The 16,071-nt window shown below is 40.1% G+C and overlaps 1 protein-coding gene across 5 annotated transcripts in view; it reads right to left on the reverse strand.

Annotated features, from left to right (window-relative positions):
• atf7ip (activating transcription factor 7 interacting protein) overlaps positions 1-16,071 on the reverse strand; it is a 39,820-nt gene that overhangs the window by 12,744 nt on the left and 11,005 nt on the right. For 2 of the 5 annotated variants that reach the window (XM_061771461.1, XM_061771459.1), the window contains exons 2-4: positions 4,859-5,377; positions 4,408-4,780; positions 1,326-1,504 (exon numbers count right to left, since the gene is read on the reverse strand). In XM_061771461.1, the coding sequence (XP_061627445.1) occupies positions 1,326-1,504; positions 4,408-4,780; positions 4,859-5,371 (1,065 nt within the window). In that variant the 5' untranslated portion in view covers positions 5,372-5,377. Of the gene's footprint in view, positions 1-1,325; positions 1,505-4,407; positions 4,781-4,858; positions 5,378-5,858; positions 6,875-7,875; positions 8,345-16,071 lie in introns of those variants that run through there. The other 3 variants (XM_061771460.1, XM_061771458.1, XM_061771462.1) reach the window with 3 other exon arrangements.

The raw sequence follows: 16,071 nt of genomic DNA on the forward strand, positions 1-16,071 counted from the left end.
ACTTCCGGATCATTGTGTCTAAATTTCCATAGTGTTAAAATTATGTCAAGAACATTACTGTGGAACAGTTATTGCACTGTAATAGGATGAAAATAATGCTGCAACAATCATTACAATTGTAAGTGATAATAAATTATGGCTTCCCTATTTGTTATTTTAATGCATTTATTTCAGCAACCTTGTAATGGCAGACACATTTGCAGCCAAATGTCTTTCCTTGCATGCTCTTTTTGTATTTCCTGTATCCACTATTGCTGCTGAAATGATGCAAATTCCCACCACTGTGGGAATAATAAAGCTCATCCTATCATTATACATCATCAGGTTATCATAAACAGTTATTGGATTAATGTAACTTCAAATTTATAGGCCCCTTTTCTTAAGTGGCGTAGCGGACTAGTGATGACGTACTAATTCATTTCTGATTTCTGGTTCAGTCTTGTGTGGCGTGCTGGAGCCCATCCCAGCTCAAAATTATTCGCTAGCATTTTAGACAAAAGTGAAAACATCAATGACCTCTAGGGGGCATTCAAGGATTGGCCATTGACATAAGTTTAGGTCAGCGCAACATTACAACATGACAGAAATAATGTTTGTCTGAGACACCACAAAATAGTCACACACCGATGACATATTTTTAACCGACAAAATTGAAAAAAACTTTATTGGTCGTCAGATAGCTACAGTACTGCGCCACAAGACAAGGCTAAAAATAAACTAGCTTTTGGATTCATACGCAACGGCGACGCAGAGTTAAATGTCTTGTGCGTCGCCGATCGGTGACGTCATTGAACGGATCGGCGAATGACGACATGAAATCCGATCAGCATTAAATGCTAATTATCGGCCGATACCGACCACACTGACCAGATCGTAAAGTCTACTTATTAATCTGCCTGCTAGTTTGCTCTTCAAATTTGGTTACGCTATAACGCTGTTCCAGCCAGACCTATTTGACATGTTTACTGTGTCGCCCAATCGCTTATCTTGGTGTTTTGCAACTTCATGTCACGATAGCTTAGCAATTAGCGTAGCTTCTCAGTCTTCTCCATTTAATTACTCATTGTCCTCCCTTCGTGATAATGGTACTCCACAGAAGTGTAGCTTATTCGCTGCCATGGAGGACATGATTAGTGATTTATGCTGCATTGACACCGGACGTGAAGCAAACATTCATTCCTGCAGCTCTCCATCGTTTATTTGGAGCTCGTAGGCAGCAGGGGCGGTGCAAAATAGTGTGGAACAAGCGCTGCCCAATACGAACAGCGGAAAGCAGGGAGGTTGGGCAACTGTTCAATGTGGACGTGCTGGTTTTTTTTGCTTACCTTCTCAAGTTTGTGATGACTCCCAGCTTTTGCAGTGATTTTGAGTTCCAGTTGAGCCTCCAATTCTCCTTGTTCCATCTTCTGTCTCTTCCCTTCCCGTTTTATAGAATGCCCTTCTTTGTCAAAGCCCTCTGATAAAGTCCGCTTGATTCCAGAGGTACAATTTCGCTCCTCTGACACTGTTTGAGGAATAAAGACATGGTGAAGATATGCTGTCACCTTGTATATGACATTTATTGTACTAAATTTTAATCACTCACATATTATTTTTCACACAAAGTCTACTAAAGGCAACCAGACAAAAACACCTGTTTTTATATGTGACGCTGCCTAATTTTCTAAGACATGATGATCTGAATTAAGGTCCTAGCAAAGAGGAAGAGAACATGGGCAACCCATTCATACAGTACAAAATAAATTCTACAGATTTCAAAAAAATAAACTTAACATACTGAACAAAATATAAATTGATCATCAAAAACATTCAATTTCCATTTGATCAGTTACACGAAAAACCAAATCAGTCGAATACAAAAGTTGGTTATTTACAATAACTTTTTCATGAGATTTGCGCTGTTCATTTTTCATAAAATAATCTTGTAAAGTATTTGTTCATTCTAGTGATGCATGTGGAGGATGTCATTATTTGGTGTTGGAGATTAAGATTTAGGAAAAACATCACAGTATAAATCCAACGAGCCAAGTAAAAGCTATTTTATAGATATTTCTAACTTCCTAGCAGTCTGGATGCAGCATTTATTTTGAAAGTGACATTTGAGACCTTGCAAATTGCAAATCTCATTTCTCTTAACTGCAACGTTTCTCACTCCTCGATGTTTGTTCTCACGCCGCCATATTAAGACGCAGCTCAATTCTCTTAAATGCGCATCCTTGGAGCATGCATTGGGGTGGTTCGAGGAGCTATAATCGAGGACCCATCAATGTTTCCTTCGCAGAACTCTTTTAGCTCCGTAACAGTTACGCATAAAATAGCCGCGCACCAGCTGGATCGTACACGGAGCAGGACTTCAAATTAAAAAGTTAATCTTTTGGTTTCGTCATTCCTTGCTGAGTCTGCTTTATTGTGGCCAGTATTTAATACTGAAATTACACTTAATTACAACTAGCAAGTAATTTTGTTAAAATAATTTATCATATCAAAAAACGTTTTGATGGGTCTGCACTGTTTTTGAATTCTACGTAACACATAAGTAGCATACCAAATAATCAACATTGTATACATATTTACAATTCACTATAAATATGCAGAGTTGTGAAAAGTAAAAGTGTTGTTCATATTTGAGTTTAATTGAATACCCTTTGAACAAAGCATAACGTGGACATGTGATGTCATAGTCATAATTCAGCCATTGAGACTATTGATTTGTGACACGTCAAACGTTTAATTAGCGTTTCCATGAAATGACAACATTGAGGAGCGAATGTCTCACTTCTCCAAACGTTTGTCTCCCCTCACTTGATGGGATCTCTGACGGGAGGAACTAATTAACATGGAAACAGAGAAGCGATAAGTGAAGTTGCGCATAAAGAAATTAGATTTAGTCAGTGACAACTAAGCAGACATGGCGAACTATGTAACATTTTGTTTGTTTTTGGTCACCGTTTCCCCTTGCTGTCAGACATGAGTATTGCACATGCACAATTTGGATGACAGGCCTCACAAGCTTTGTCGCTCAGTCTAGAGTGACAAATTGTACCAGCGTAGTTTCAGGGAAAAAATGCATACTTGCAATACTAAATGCATACATGTTGGCAGGTCTGGGCTTATATTTTTCACGGAAGAAAGAGCCTGCCTATCCCCAGCTGACCTTAGGCGAGAGGCAGATTACATCCTGGATTGATCACTAGTCAATCACTAATTTGATCCTCATTACATTCGGTCACAATGATAAGTATAAAATAATAATATTTAATATGCTTTGTACCTGTGAGTGCAAAACATTTTTTCAAAACCAACCTCTGCCATTCACACATGACCTTAACTATTACAAGAGATAACCATTGAAACGCAATGCCGGCTCCCCTTATCCTTCAAGCAGATTTCAATAATTAGATCATAATGGGCCAAAGCAATTGCCACATTTTCCCACTGCAGATTAAATGCAAACATTCAAAGTAATTAAATCCTGTTGCAGCGTTCCTTGTCATTGGCCTTATACCAACCTCTGTGTAAGAATGAACTTGACACAAATGAATAAAGTGTAGTTTAAGGTAGATTTTGTTACTTTTTATTAGCTATGCAGTGGTACCTTGAGATACAAGTTGAATTTGGGTTCTGACTCAAAACAAATCATCTTTCCACAATCGAAATAAACGGAAATGCCATTAGTCTGTTACAGCCTGCCCCCCAAAAAGCAAATGTTGTGTTTGAGGTTTTTAAGAAGGAAAATACATCTCTGTAAAGTTGTACTTTAAAACGTGTATGTGTGTGTGTGTCCTGTTTTGCCGAACACGGAGGTTGGTTGCACATAAACTCTATTCATTGTGCTTCTCTTTCCGGTGTGCCCGCCTTGGCCACCAGGAGGCAGTACAATACCGTACAGTCATGGAAATGCAAACGAAAAAGAATAGTACTACTACTACTACTACTACTACTGTGACTCAGTAAAAAGCTTTAATATTGGTCTTTTTTGTAGAGGATAAAGAATATGTGCCTGTGACTGAGTATTATTAAATTATCTGTCTAAATGCGTTTCTGTTCAAATATTCGTTACTTCTAAAATGACAACTACTGATGCTAACCGTTAGCATGTCAATGACATTTTCATGGGGAAAAGCTGTTTAGTTTGAAGGAAACTTCAACTGGAATTAAACATCTTGAAGCCTCTTTTTTGATGAATTATTCGATATTTGCCAACCTACTGCTTATTGTGAACAGAGTTGAATTGAGTTCACTGCCACCATGCAACGCTCATATCTCAAGTTTGTGCTCACAAGTCAAACCTAAAAAAACATGAGGGCTCGTATCTCGAAAACTTGTGTGTGGTCACTCCAGGCACCACTGCATACCTGTTATGAGATATTATACTAACAATATTAAGCAATTGCCAGCGCCTCTTACCTGTATTACATGGTGGAGTGGATGATGGGCGCGATGGCTTCGAAGTCTGACCAACGTCCATTTTCTCCTTTTTGGCCTCCATTTTAACAATGGTAACCTCTATCTTGTCTTGCTTTAGCAAGCCTTTCTTAGCCTGATCCTTGCCAGTCCCATCCTCTATGTCCTTCCCCCGTTTTACATCCACAGAGGAAGAGAGCGAAGGAACGGAATTATTGGAAGTAGAAGACTTTATTTGGGCTGTGTCCTTGGCCTGTGTAGTGTCTGTTTCCATTGGGACAGTGCCATCAGATACTGGATGCAAAGAAGAAACGGATTCTTTAGCAGAGTCCTGATCTGAATCGCTAGCTTTGTCTTCTGGTGTGGTTTGGTCATCCTAAAAGAAGAGAAATTCAGTTATTCCTTTATAAACTTAAACCACTTTAACAAGCTCAACAGTGATTCAGGTCGTTACCTCGGTCTTTTCCAACTCCTTGGTGTACTCCTGCGGCTCTTTGGATTCCTTTGCTGCTGGTTCAGAGGTTTCCTTCACTGATGATGACGGCAAGCAAGTCTTTTCCTCCTCCTTTTTCTGTTCAAAGTTTATAGATTGGAATGGCGACGAAGGGCCTGAAAGGGATTCGTCCTTTTCTTTTGGACTTTGCGATGGTACGGGTGAGGGGGACAGATTGAGCGACAGAAACGGAGCGGGGGAGCTCAGAGAGGTCACAGAGGCAGGTGATGTAGCGATGGGGGAGTTTGAGTCCTGGTGGCTGTTTTGCTCCAGGTCCTTTTGTCCATCCTCTCTGTGCGAGCCGTTCATTAGAGGTGGCGGAGGAGACGGTTCAGGCGGAGACGGCTCAGATGAACTCGACGCTGCTGTCAACAGAGTGGTGTGAAGAGCTTCGAGTTGCTGCCGATCACTGATCTTCATGGTTTTCCTGGCACGGAATATCTTCTTCTTCTCCTCTGTCACAACAACTTCCATTGCTGCCTGTGGAGTGACAAGGAGATATTAGAGGCCATGATGAGCCTTTAAGGGTTTAAAAAGCCCAACCGGTTAATTGGAGGGTCCCTGCATAATCTTTACACCTTCGGTCGGGGTCTGTGGGGATGACTACACTCTGCATAGGAAAATAAAGATTGTAGCTTTTGAGAAGAAACACTAGAGGGCACTCTAGAGCCCTATGGATGTCATGGTTGTCCTTTTCCAGAAAGTTCTTTCCCGGATCTGCATACCAACCTGTGACCCGATGGATTTTTGTTTTAACAATTCTCTCAAAGATTCTTCAGTAAAGATCTATCTCTTAACACACACAACTCAAATTTTTTTGCGGTGGAACATGGCCACAGCTAAGGTGGAGCTCAGTGAGCCAAAAACAGGATTTTAGTCAGGACAGCTTTACCTGCTCCCCACACATCATTCCTGCTCCACATCTACATTTTAGTTAAATCTATAAAGTCTATGTTTTTACCTTTGGCCTGCCATCTGACGAACACAAATGACACTGAAGCTAACAACAAGCTGCAGCAACCTAACCTTCCTCCCATCCCCCCACGCTCCTATTGGTTCAATCCTCAGCCAATCAGAGTGTATGAATTTAGGCCGTCTCGGCAGCAGTACAGAGGTTATGCAAAACATGGAAGCTTTTCCGTAGTTTAGAGTGTTGTGCGCATTTTATCTTTGAAGCACCTTTTGAATTTTTAACAGGATTCAACTATATGTGCCTTTAATTTGCACACAATGGCTCCATCAGAGATTTTGAAGTGATTTGTATGTATATATGGGAATGCATAAACTTAAAATGCACAGATTTCTAAAATATTATACACATTTTAAGGCCATATAAATACAAAACATCACAAAAACAACAAAAATAATTTGTAATACAGTGACGATGGCAAGCTGATTTCCAACCACATAATAATATGCCTGTGTCTATTTATGTAGGTTAGCCTCGCTGCATTGCTGACCTGCAAGACTCGAGATGAAAAGGCTTTGTTTGTATTTTGGTGTGAGAAAACAAAATTCTAAATATTACTGATTAGTTACTTCGTCAGATGAGATGTTTGTGCAGATACACAATAATGTTCATTCATGTCAAAAAGTCCTCATCCTGTAGTGACTCAAAACCATAACATCAAGGTAAATCCCAGAAACTTATTAAATTTAGCATAAACAAGTAAGGAGGGTGTGATCTACAAGCATGATTACCGCAACATTCCAACATCAGCGCACACTGCGCAGAGCTCAATCTCCCCCTCCCCCACCCAGCGACTTCATTTTCTGCGCCAGGATTCAGTGCAGTAACTCAAAATGGCCGTTGGCTCTGCTGTTTGCTGCCAGGCACAACTCTCACTAGCTAGCTGAAAGAGGTTCTCTGTCGGAGGGATCCGGTTGCACTGCTCAGTAACAATGTAAGGCATTTAAGTAAACGTATTTGCTAGCATTAATTAAGCATAAACTGCAAGTATATTTTATTGCAAGTCTACTGGAAGCTTCAACAGGAAGATTGAACATTTACCAAACATTGAGACTTATACAAGTATACTCAGAATCGCTATTATGGATTCATCAGTTGACAATAGCTACCAAACAACCAAACAATTCCAGCCATCCATTTTCTGAGCCGCTTCTCCTCACTAGGGTCGCAGGTGTGCTGGAGCCTATCCCACCTATCATCGGGCAGGAGGCGGGGTACAACCTGAACCAGTTGTCAGCCAATCGCAGGGCACATACAAACAAACAACCATTCACACTGACGGGCAATTTAGAGTCTTCAATTAACCTACCATGCATGTTTTTGGGATGTGGGAAGAAACTGGAGTGCCCGGAGAAAACCTACGCAGGCACGGGGAGGACATGCAAACGCCACACAGGCGGGGCCGGGGATTGAACCCCGCTCGTCAGAACTGCGAGGAAGACGCTCTAACCAGTCGGTCACCGTGCCGCCACAACCAAACAAATATATACTTAAAAGACAAAGATAGACAGCTACCGTAAACCAGATATCTAGTGCATTTAGTCTAGGATATATAGCAGCCACCCACACTGAAGTCAAAATTAGAAACCTTATCACACCACAAATGACTCAAACGTTAGCATGTAAAACGTCTGCCACAAATCAAAATTGCTTCCTATGATATTTGTCAGAACTTGCTAACATCCGGGCAAACGTCAAAATTTTATCTGTTATCTAATTATACTACACTTTGGTCTTTAAAGTGTTGTGTTTTAGGGGAAGAATATTTTTAAAACAAAATGCGTATTTATTATAGTTGTGTTTCTACAATCAATTTGACTAGCTAAAATGCTACACAAACGCTATACTATATAGCTACAATGCTAATTCTTGGACTAGCTTAGCATCAAGGAATGACCTTGACAAAATATAAAGCTTCACTGAGAACAGTGTACAGATTGACTGACATATATGTATAAAAATATCTATGATCGTCATCTCCATGCTTTAAAATCAAAGAATTGTCAACCTTGAGCAGGAAGTTTAAGATTGCTGCTTTTGTTGCTTTGTAATTGTGGGGGAAGGGAAAGCCTAAGCAGGCCAGCAGGGGAACATATGAGGAAGGAGGAGGAGGAGCTCTTTTCGGACTCGTCCATTTCATTCTTACTGGTAGGGGTGAATCATGTGATAGGGTGTGTGTGCTATTTTGCTTTTGTTATTTACCCTAACCCATGACATCCAACAAATAGTCTCCTCACATATATAGAGTGAATACTATAGGGCTCACACAACTGCATACTAATCTGATGTCTATATAATTTTACAGTGCGGTGCAGAGGTTCTAAAGAACAACTCGAACCAACAGTGCACGGATAGATGACACCTACACTTCTCACAAGAATGTGTCACGTGTAGTTGGTCACATGGTACTGGTAATGTTTCTATGAATATTTAAAAAGTCCATATTGAAGCCATACCGTTATGCTTTTAATACACTACTACTACAACACTAACTTCTTTGGTTAGCATAGCATAGCAAAATGACATCCAAGCAAATGACTTTGAACATAACCTATAGGGCAAGTGAAGCTACAATTAACTTCAATTCATATCAAAGGTGATATGTATATAAAATTTTAAATGTGCTTTAAAAACAAACAATGGTCTATCTTTATCAGGATACGTGATCTCGACCCCTGATGATTGTGGGGGAAGGGAAAATCTGTGCAGGCCTGCAGGAAAACAGACTGAAGAAGGAGGAGCTCTTCAAGACTAGTCCATCTTGTTCCAAGTCGGGGTGCATCCTGCGATAGGATGTGTGATCTGATCTACCTTGTAATATGTGCTAAAACTGAAAGAACTGTCAAGCTTTTCAAGATGTAGATATTTGATTTCTAAATCAAATAAACCCCAAGAAAATCATTATTACTTATTAAACAAATAGTTAATTCTTTATGTGTATAATTCTGTAAAAATCTCATGTTGACACCATGCTACGGTACAGCATAGTGATCGTCAATAATAAAAACTGTAGCTAGCAGCGCAGACAGACAGAACGAGAGTAACTTGCACAAGCAGTTGCCAAGCAACACCCCTCCCCCAACTCTAGCACGGGCTAGTACACCGTATGGAAAACTACAGCCAGTATGGACTAAACCATTCAGAAAAAGGGCAGGGGAGAAAGGGAAATGTCCTTTGTCGAGGGCAAAATTAAATCAAGGTCAAAGACTATCCCAGATTACACATCAGGTTTATAAATGGATTAAGTTGCTATACCCAAAAAACTGACTAACGCTTGAGAAACTGTCCGAGATTCTGCTTTAGTGGTTTCAATTTGTACTGAGGAAAACAAGTTGTGGATGCTTACAGTGGAGTTTCTCGTGTTTTGGGAGGAGTGGGCTTTGACTGCTATTATATTTTTATATACCCCCCCCCCCCCCAGGTGCTCATAAAAACGACCCGACCAAAGGAAAGATAAAAGCATAAGAGGAGGAGCCTACTTCAGACCATACCATTAAGTTAAAGAAAAAATATTTTTCAAAGCCATTAATACCATGCCACAAAAACAAGAAAATTGGTGACATTTTTTTTTTTTTTTTTTTAAATAAACCTAAAGAATTACATACAGAGGCACAGCACAGACAGCTCCAAATTGCACTCAACCCATTTGCGGCAGCAACCCTGCTCCGCGCCACACACAACTGCGTCCCCTTTCCCCCACCCCAGCCCCCCTTCCTTTTCTCACATGGACTGAACCACTGAAATGGTTGTGGTGAAATGGTAGCTATTCAAAAAGGCAAAAGGGTCAAATATTCATGTAATTAAAAAAATCTCATTACCATTAAAGGCACCCAAATAGGGTAATAGGAAATTAAATGTTAGGGGCTTTACATTTTTTGCTTACGATATATGTATGAAAAGAAGCCGAACAAGCACTTCATGGAAAAACATGAATGGAGATGGAAAACAGCAAGACAATTACCACAAAGGTTAACTAACAAAAAAAAGGCATTTTGTCAACTCTTAACACAAAGTCAAAAGATGAAAAATGTAGTCAAGCATGGTAGCCTTGCAGCGTATGAAAGCAGAGCACAGTCGGAAACACTGCAAAGCCTCAATCTGCCCTCTCGCTACCAGAGCAGACAAAGCGGTTGTTGAATGGACTGAACCATTCAGAAACGGCTGAGGGTATGAAAACAAAGGGGTGTGGGATAAAGAGAGAACTAATGCTTAAAATTGACTTGAAATATACTAATTACCTATTTTTTAAAGTTTGCTGTGTTGTTCACAGAATGGGTTTAATTTGTGATTTGATCTTTTCTTAGCTAAAAACATGAGGTATATTTTTGCTATATGAAGTATCACATGAAGAAATGTTAAACGTGATATAAATGAACTTTAATTAGCAACTCCAATCAATCTTCTTTAAAAGCCCTGTTATAAGAAATAAACAAGCAGCATGTAGGTTCTTTGCCCATCCCCCACCCCGTGATAGTGCAGAAACACAAAATGGCCACCAGTTCTCCTGCGAGCAGCATGCTCTGCTGAGACATGAGCAGATCCTTGAACAGACTCCGCCTACCACCCAGGAAGAAAAAACAAGGGAAATCTATGAGCAGAAAACTGCATTTTCATGTACGGAACTGGAAGGAAAAACAGCATGAACGCTTATAAACATAAAATGAAATTGGATTTCTCTTGTTTATGTTGTTGCTAAGATACCACGTTATGTGATCACTATTTAAGTATGAGTAAAGCGTTGAGACAAACATCAAGTGTAGATCTATTTTTTAAAATACTGTATTAACCTGTATTTACAGGAGCAGTAAAATTAAAGGCAAGTCAGTGAGAACTCAAGAGTCTGCATTCCAATAATACTGCGCAGGGTGCATATGGTTCCCCTCCCCCACCTTCACTGTGCTCATCTGGATTCACTGAAACTCAAAATGGCCACCAGGTCTGCTGGTGCTCTGATCCTGCTACCTTGGATACATCTTGTGTGACAGCACTTATTATTGTTATTATTTTTTTTTTTTTGCATAGTTCTCAACAAGTTACTTAATGATTATCCAAACAGACAACGATGTTGAGTAGTGATGAACCAGAAGCAAATTTCGCACAATACTGACAGTAGCGTTCGTAATTATAACCATGTTCTCTTTCTCCACTGGGTCAGCATGGTTTTTAAATGTTATCCGATAAATATCAAACTAGAGACTACCCTGCACCAGCTGATAAATTAAATAGGTTGAACAACTGTCATGTATTTCAACGATTTACTTCTTTCTTCCACCTGATTACGCGAATACTGCAGGCAGAGAACTGTAAATACAAGTTCCGATGTTATTTAGAACTCAGTTGCTAAATTGTACAGCCAAAATTAAGACACGGTGAAGTGATCTCAAGTGGACAATAAAACTTTAAAATCATTTTGGAAAAAAAAAAAGAACAACAACAGCACAAATAATGTGAAAATTTGCAAATCAAAAAGCACCGCCTCCTGGCCTGCCAAACGGGAGTACGCATAATTTGCTCTTCTTTTTTCACAGGCTAACAACACAGGCTGAGTAGAAGGAAAAAGGGGAAGAAAAGGTGGGGGAGGGTAGAAGCGCCAGTTTTCACTCGGCGCATGTTGAGTATTCTTTAGCGTTATGCTACCGCGTAAGGTCTTTATGGGTGCATATAAAACAATAACAAAAAGGCATCTTGGTTCAAAATGCAACAGAATTAACAAAACCAAAAATGTGCCAAATTACTGCAACCAAGCTCCCCAAAGAGGCTAAAATTATGATTTCCATTTAATACATGTTGCAGTGTTGTAAAACTTGCAATGATGTAATGAGCAGCTTTAAAATAACCATATTTGAAAGTTTTACAGCTAGCACCAAACAGTCAGGTCTGAAATCAAGAGGCAGACACAGAGCGGCAACAACCCCTCCCCCACACCAGCAGTCTGCCTGCTCCAGTTGGAAGTTTTTAGAGCCCAACCCGGACTAGACCATTGCAGTAGAAAGGGGGTTTCAACAGACAGCCCTAAAGCAAAGACACGTTCAGCTTAAGCAAGTCTGAGCTTCACGTCTTTTATGTCATTTTATATCAATATTGTTTCTATTTCACTTAGCTTGACTGAGAGAGGGAGAGCGCTGTCTTTAGATAGTTGCTAGCGCTCATGTCTATTGAGCTATAAATGTGGCCGAGCTCCCCAAGTATTTTTTTGTATCAAAGGCAAACAGTTATTTTGTAGGGTAGAATCCACCATGTTCAGAGCTTATTCCGTTCCAAACATGGTCATGAGTAGAGAGCATGATCACTTTTACAAAAGGAGCACAACAAAATGCAAACATTCCACGATCTTTAGGACTTAGAACAGTACACCCGCTGGTACTCATGTGAGCAACGCGACACTTCCCCTCCCCCACTCCCTGCTTCCACTTTAAATCGATTGCAGTCAACGTTCCAAAATGGCTCCTATCGCTCTATGTAGTTACTGCAGAAAAGCTCCTACACCGAGCTCCGCAGTTATTGTGTAGCAATGGCTCACGGTGTGTTTTCTTGAGAAACATGTAATAACATGTTCTTCTTAAAAATCAATGTTTGTAAGGTCTGTGTGAAATCTGAAATTCCATATTTTATTTATTGATTTGCTATAATTACCAATTTTAATTAGGCCCTAACTACTGTAATAGGAAGGCAGTTTTATTTCTGACACTTCTAGAAATGTGACAAGTACAGTGGGTATGGAAAGTAGTCAGAATATTTCACACTTTGTTATATAGCAGCCATTTGCTAAAATCATTTAAGTTATTTTTTTCCCTCATTAATGTACACACAGCACCCCATATTGACAAAAAATTGAATTGTTGAAATTTTTGCAGATTTATTAAAAAAGAAAAACGGAAATATCACACAGCCATAAGTATTCACACCCTTTGCTCAGTATTTAGTAGAAGCACCCTTTTGAGCTAATACAGCCATGAGTCTTTGGGAATGATTCAACAAGTTTTTCACACCAGGATTTGGGGATCCTCTGCCATTCCCCCTTGCAGATCCTCTCCAGTTCTGTCAGGTTGGATGTTGAACGTTGGTGCACAGCCATTTTCAGGTCTCTCCAGCGATGCTCAATTGGGTTTAAGTCAGGGCTCTGGCTGGGCCAGTCAAGAACAGTCACGGAGTTGTTCTGAAGCCACTCCTCCGTTATTTTAGCTGTATGCTTCGGGTCATTGTCTTATTGCAAGGTGAACCTTCGGCCCACTCTGAGGTACTGAGCACTCTGGAGAAGTTTTTCGTCCAGGATATCCTTGTACTTGACCGCATTCATCTTTCCTTCGATTGCAACCAGTCATCCTGTCCCTGCAGCTGAAAAACACCCCCACAGCATGATGCTGCCACCACCATGCTTCACTGTTGGGACTGTATTAAACAGGTGATGACCAGTGCTTGGTTTTCTCCACACATACCCCTTAGAATTAAGGCCAAAAAGTTCAATCTTGGTCTCATCAGACCAGAGAATCTTATTATCAGGTGTTTTTTAGCAAACTAGTAGATAGACACTTTCAATCTAGATAAAAGGGCTTTTGTATCAATTAAAGGATAGCGCAACAAACCACTGTAAATCTGCATTGCTACCAAAGAGTCAATCCATAACATTATACTTGGATCAGACTACAAGACAAATTTGGTCTTTCACGATTGCACTATGTCAGACTGCTGCCCTAAAATCTTGCCGTACCTCGGATAGAAAGTGGCAAGACTACATGACATGTATTCCGATACCACGGTATCCAGTCTTTTACGATCACTGGGCTTTACCTTGTCAAATCAAAACTGTAGGGGAGGCGTGACCAGAAAATGTGTCATCTTTCACCGCAACCGAATATAACAGTTAGCTTGGCAACAAGAAGTTGTTGTCAAACAATGGATTTCTGCAGGAATGTTGAAGAAAAAAAGGCCAAAAAGAGGAGAAAAACATGCAATGTCACCGGGTGCTCAGGAGATGATGTTTTGGGTTAGCCATTCAAGGACGGTTTGAGGAATGTTCATGTACTTTTGATATGGCTCGCAAGCAGGCATTAAAACGTTATGTAGCATAGCAAGCTAGTGCTAGCAATAACTTTGTACAGAAACATGCCGGCATTCTGTTGAATCATGGACTAAACCTTCGGTAAACATTGCTTTGTGCGCGTGAATAAATGTTGACAACAGCGACCAAGTATGTTGACAACGGCAAGCACAGGAGGCGATACGCCGGTCACAAAACTCAATCCTATTGGTCGACATCTGTCGGAGAGTTGTCGTTGATATGTCACACTACACAGAAGATATCCCCCCAAAAAAAATAATAAGAAGAAGAATCAAACATACTAGACTTTTCACTTTGGCATCGTAGGGCTAAATCGTTGGTCGTGGATTGTCACACTCCAAGACGTTTTGTCATTCCTGACAAAATATGTCAAACCCAATCTGGGAAATCGCATGCGATAGACTGGCTCGATTAGAGCCAATATTGGGGCTAAAATCCTGTAGTTTGTAATCTAGTCTAGGCTGTAGACAGGCACCCATTGTCTCTTACTAAATTCGTTAAAAAAGAGAAGACAAATGTCTTCCAATTTAAGTTTTCAGCCATATTTTCATTAATTTGTACTCCCCTCCAAAAGTATTGGAACTGTGAGGCCAATTCCTATATTTTGGCTGTAGACCAAAAATATTTGAGTACATCGGCGTGAAAAAGTATTGGCCCCTTCTCAAATTCTTATTATTTTTGCAATTCCCCTACTTTAATGTTTAAGATCATCAAACAAAAGTAATTATCAGAAAAATATAACCCACGTGAACTTAAAGTGCATGTTTTAAATGGTGATACAATTTATTAAGTAAAAAAAAAATATTCAACGTTACTTGACCCTGTGTGAAAAAGTAAGGATCCCCCTAAATGGCCATTCTCAGCAGCAACAACTGAAATCAAGCGTTTTCTATAACTGGCAATGAGTCTTTCACATCTCTTTGGAGATATTTTAGCCCACTCTTCTTTGCAGAATTGTTTGAATTCAGGTTTTTGAGCAGGAACGGCCTTTATAAGGTCACGTCATTGCATTTCACTCTGATTCAAGTCTGGACTTTGACAAGGCCATTCTAAAACCTCCATTTTATTTGTTTTAAGACATTCAGAAGTTGACTTGTTTGTGTGTTTTGGATCGTTATCCTTCTGCAGAACCTAAGTGCGCTTCAGCTTGAGATCACAAACTGATGGCTGAACAGTCTCCTTCAGGATTTTCTGTTAAAGCCCAGAATGCCAGACGTAACGAGACACACACCTTCCAAAAAACTCAACTTTCATCTCGTCAGTGCATATAATATTCTCGCAAAAGTCTTGGGAATAATTCAGATATTTTTCTTTTGCAAAAGTAAGATGAGCCTTTATGTTCTTTTTGGTCAGCAGTGTTTTTGGCTTTGGAACTCTGCCATGGATGCCATTTTTGCCCAGTCTCTTCCTCGTTGTTGTGCTATGAACACTGACCTTAACTGAGGCGAGGGAGGCCTGCAGTTCTTTAAAAGTTGTCCTGAGTTCCTTTGTGGTCTCCTGGATGAGTCATTGCTGTTCTCTTGGGGTAATCTTTGTAGGCAGCCTATTACTGGGAAGGTTCACCAATGTTCCATAATTTCTCCATTTGAGGTTTATGGCTCTTCCCTATGGTTGGCTGGAATCCGAAAGCTTTAGAAATGGCTTTCCAGACTGTTGTCCATTACGTTATTTCTCGACTGTTCTGGAATTTCTTTCGTTCATGTCATTTTGTTAGAGCTTTTTTAGATATTTTTTCCAATTTGATTTTGTCAGGACAGATTCTGTTTAAGTGTTTTCTTGATTTTGTTATATATATATTTTTTGACTTTGTTATATACCGTTTGTTGGCAATGACAGAGGTCAGACGTTTTCTCTAAGTCTTCACAAGGTTTTCACACACTGTTGCTGGTATTTTGGCACATTCCTCCATGCAGATCTCCTCTAGAGCAGTGATGTTTTGGGGCTGTCGCTGGGCAACACAGACTTTCGACTCCGTCCAAAGATTTTCTATGGGGTTGAGATATGGAGACTGGCTAGACCACTCCAGGACCTTGAAATGCTTCTTAAGAAGCCACTTCATCGTTACCTTCGTTGTTGAAAGACCCAGCCATGTTTCATCTTCAATGCCCTTGCTGATGGAAGGAGGTTTTCACTCAAAATCTCACG

This window comes from Phyllopteryx taeniolatus, chromosome 4 (assembly GCF_024500385.1).
Source record: "Phyllopteryx taeniolatus isolate TA_2022b chromosome 4, UOR_Ptae_1.2, whole genome shotgun sequence".
Taxonomy (NCBI): domain Eukaryota; kingdom Metazoa; phylum Chordata; class Actinopteri; order Syngnathiformes; family Syngnathidae; genus Phyllopteryx; species Phyllopteryx taeniolatus.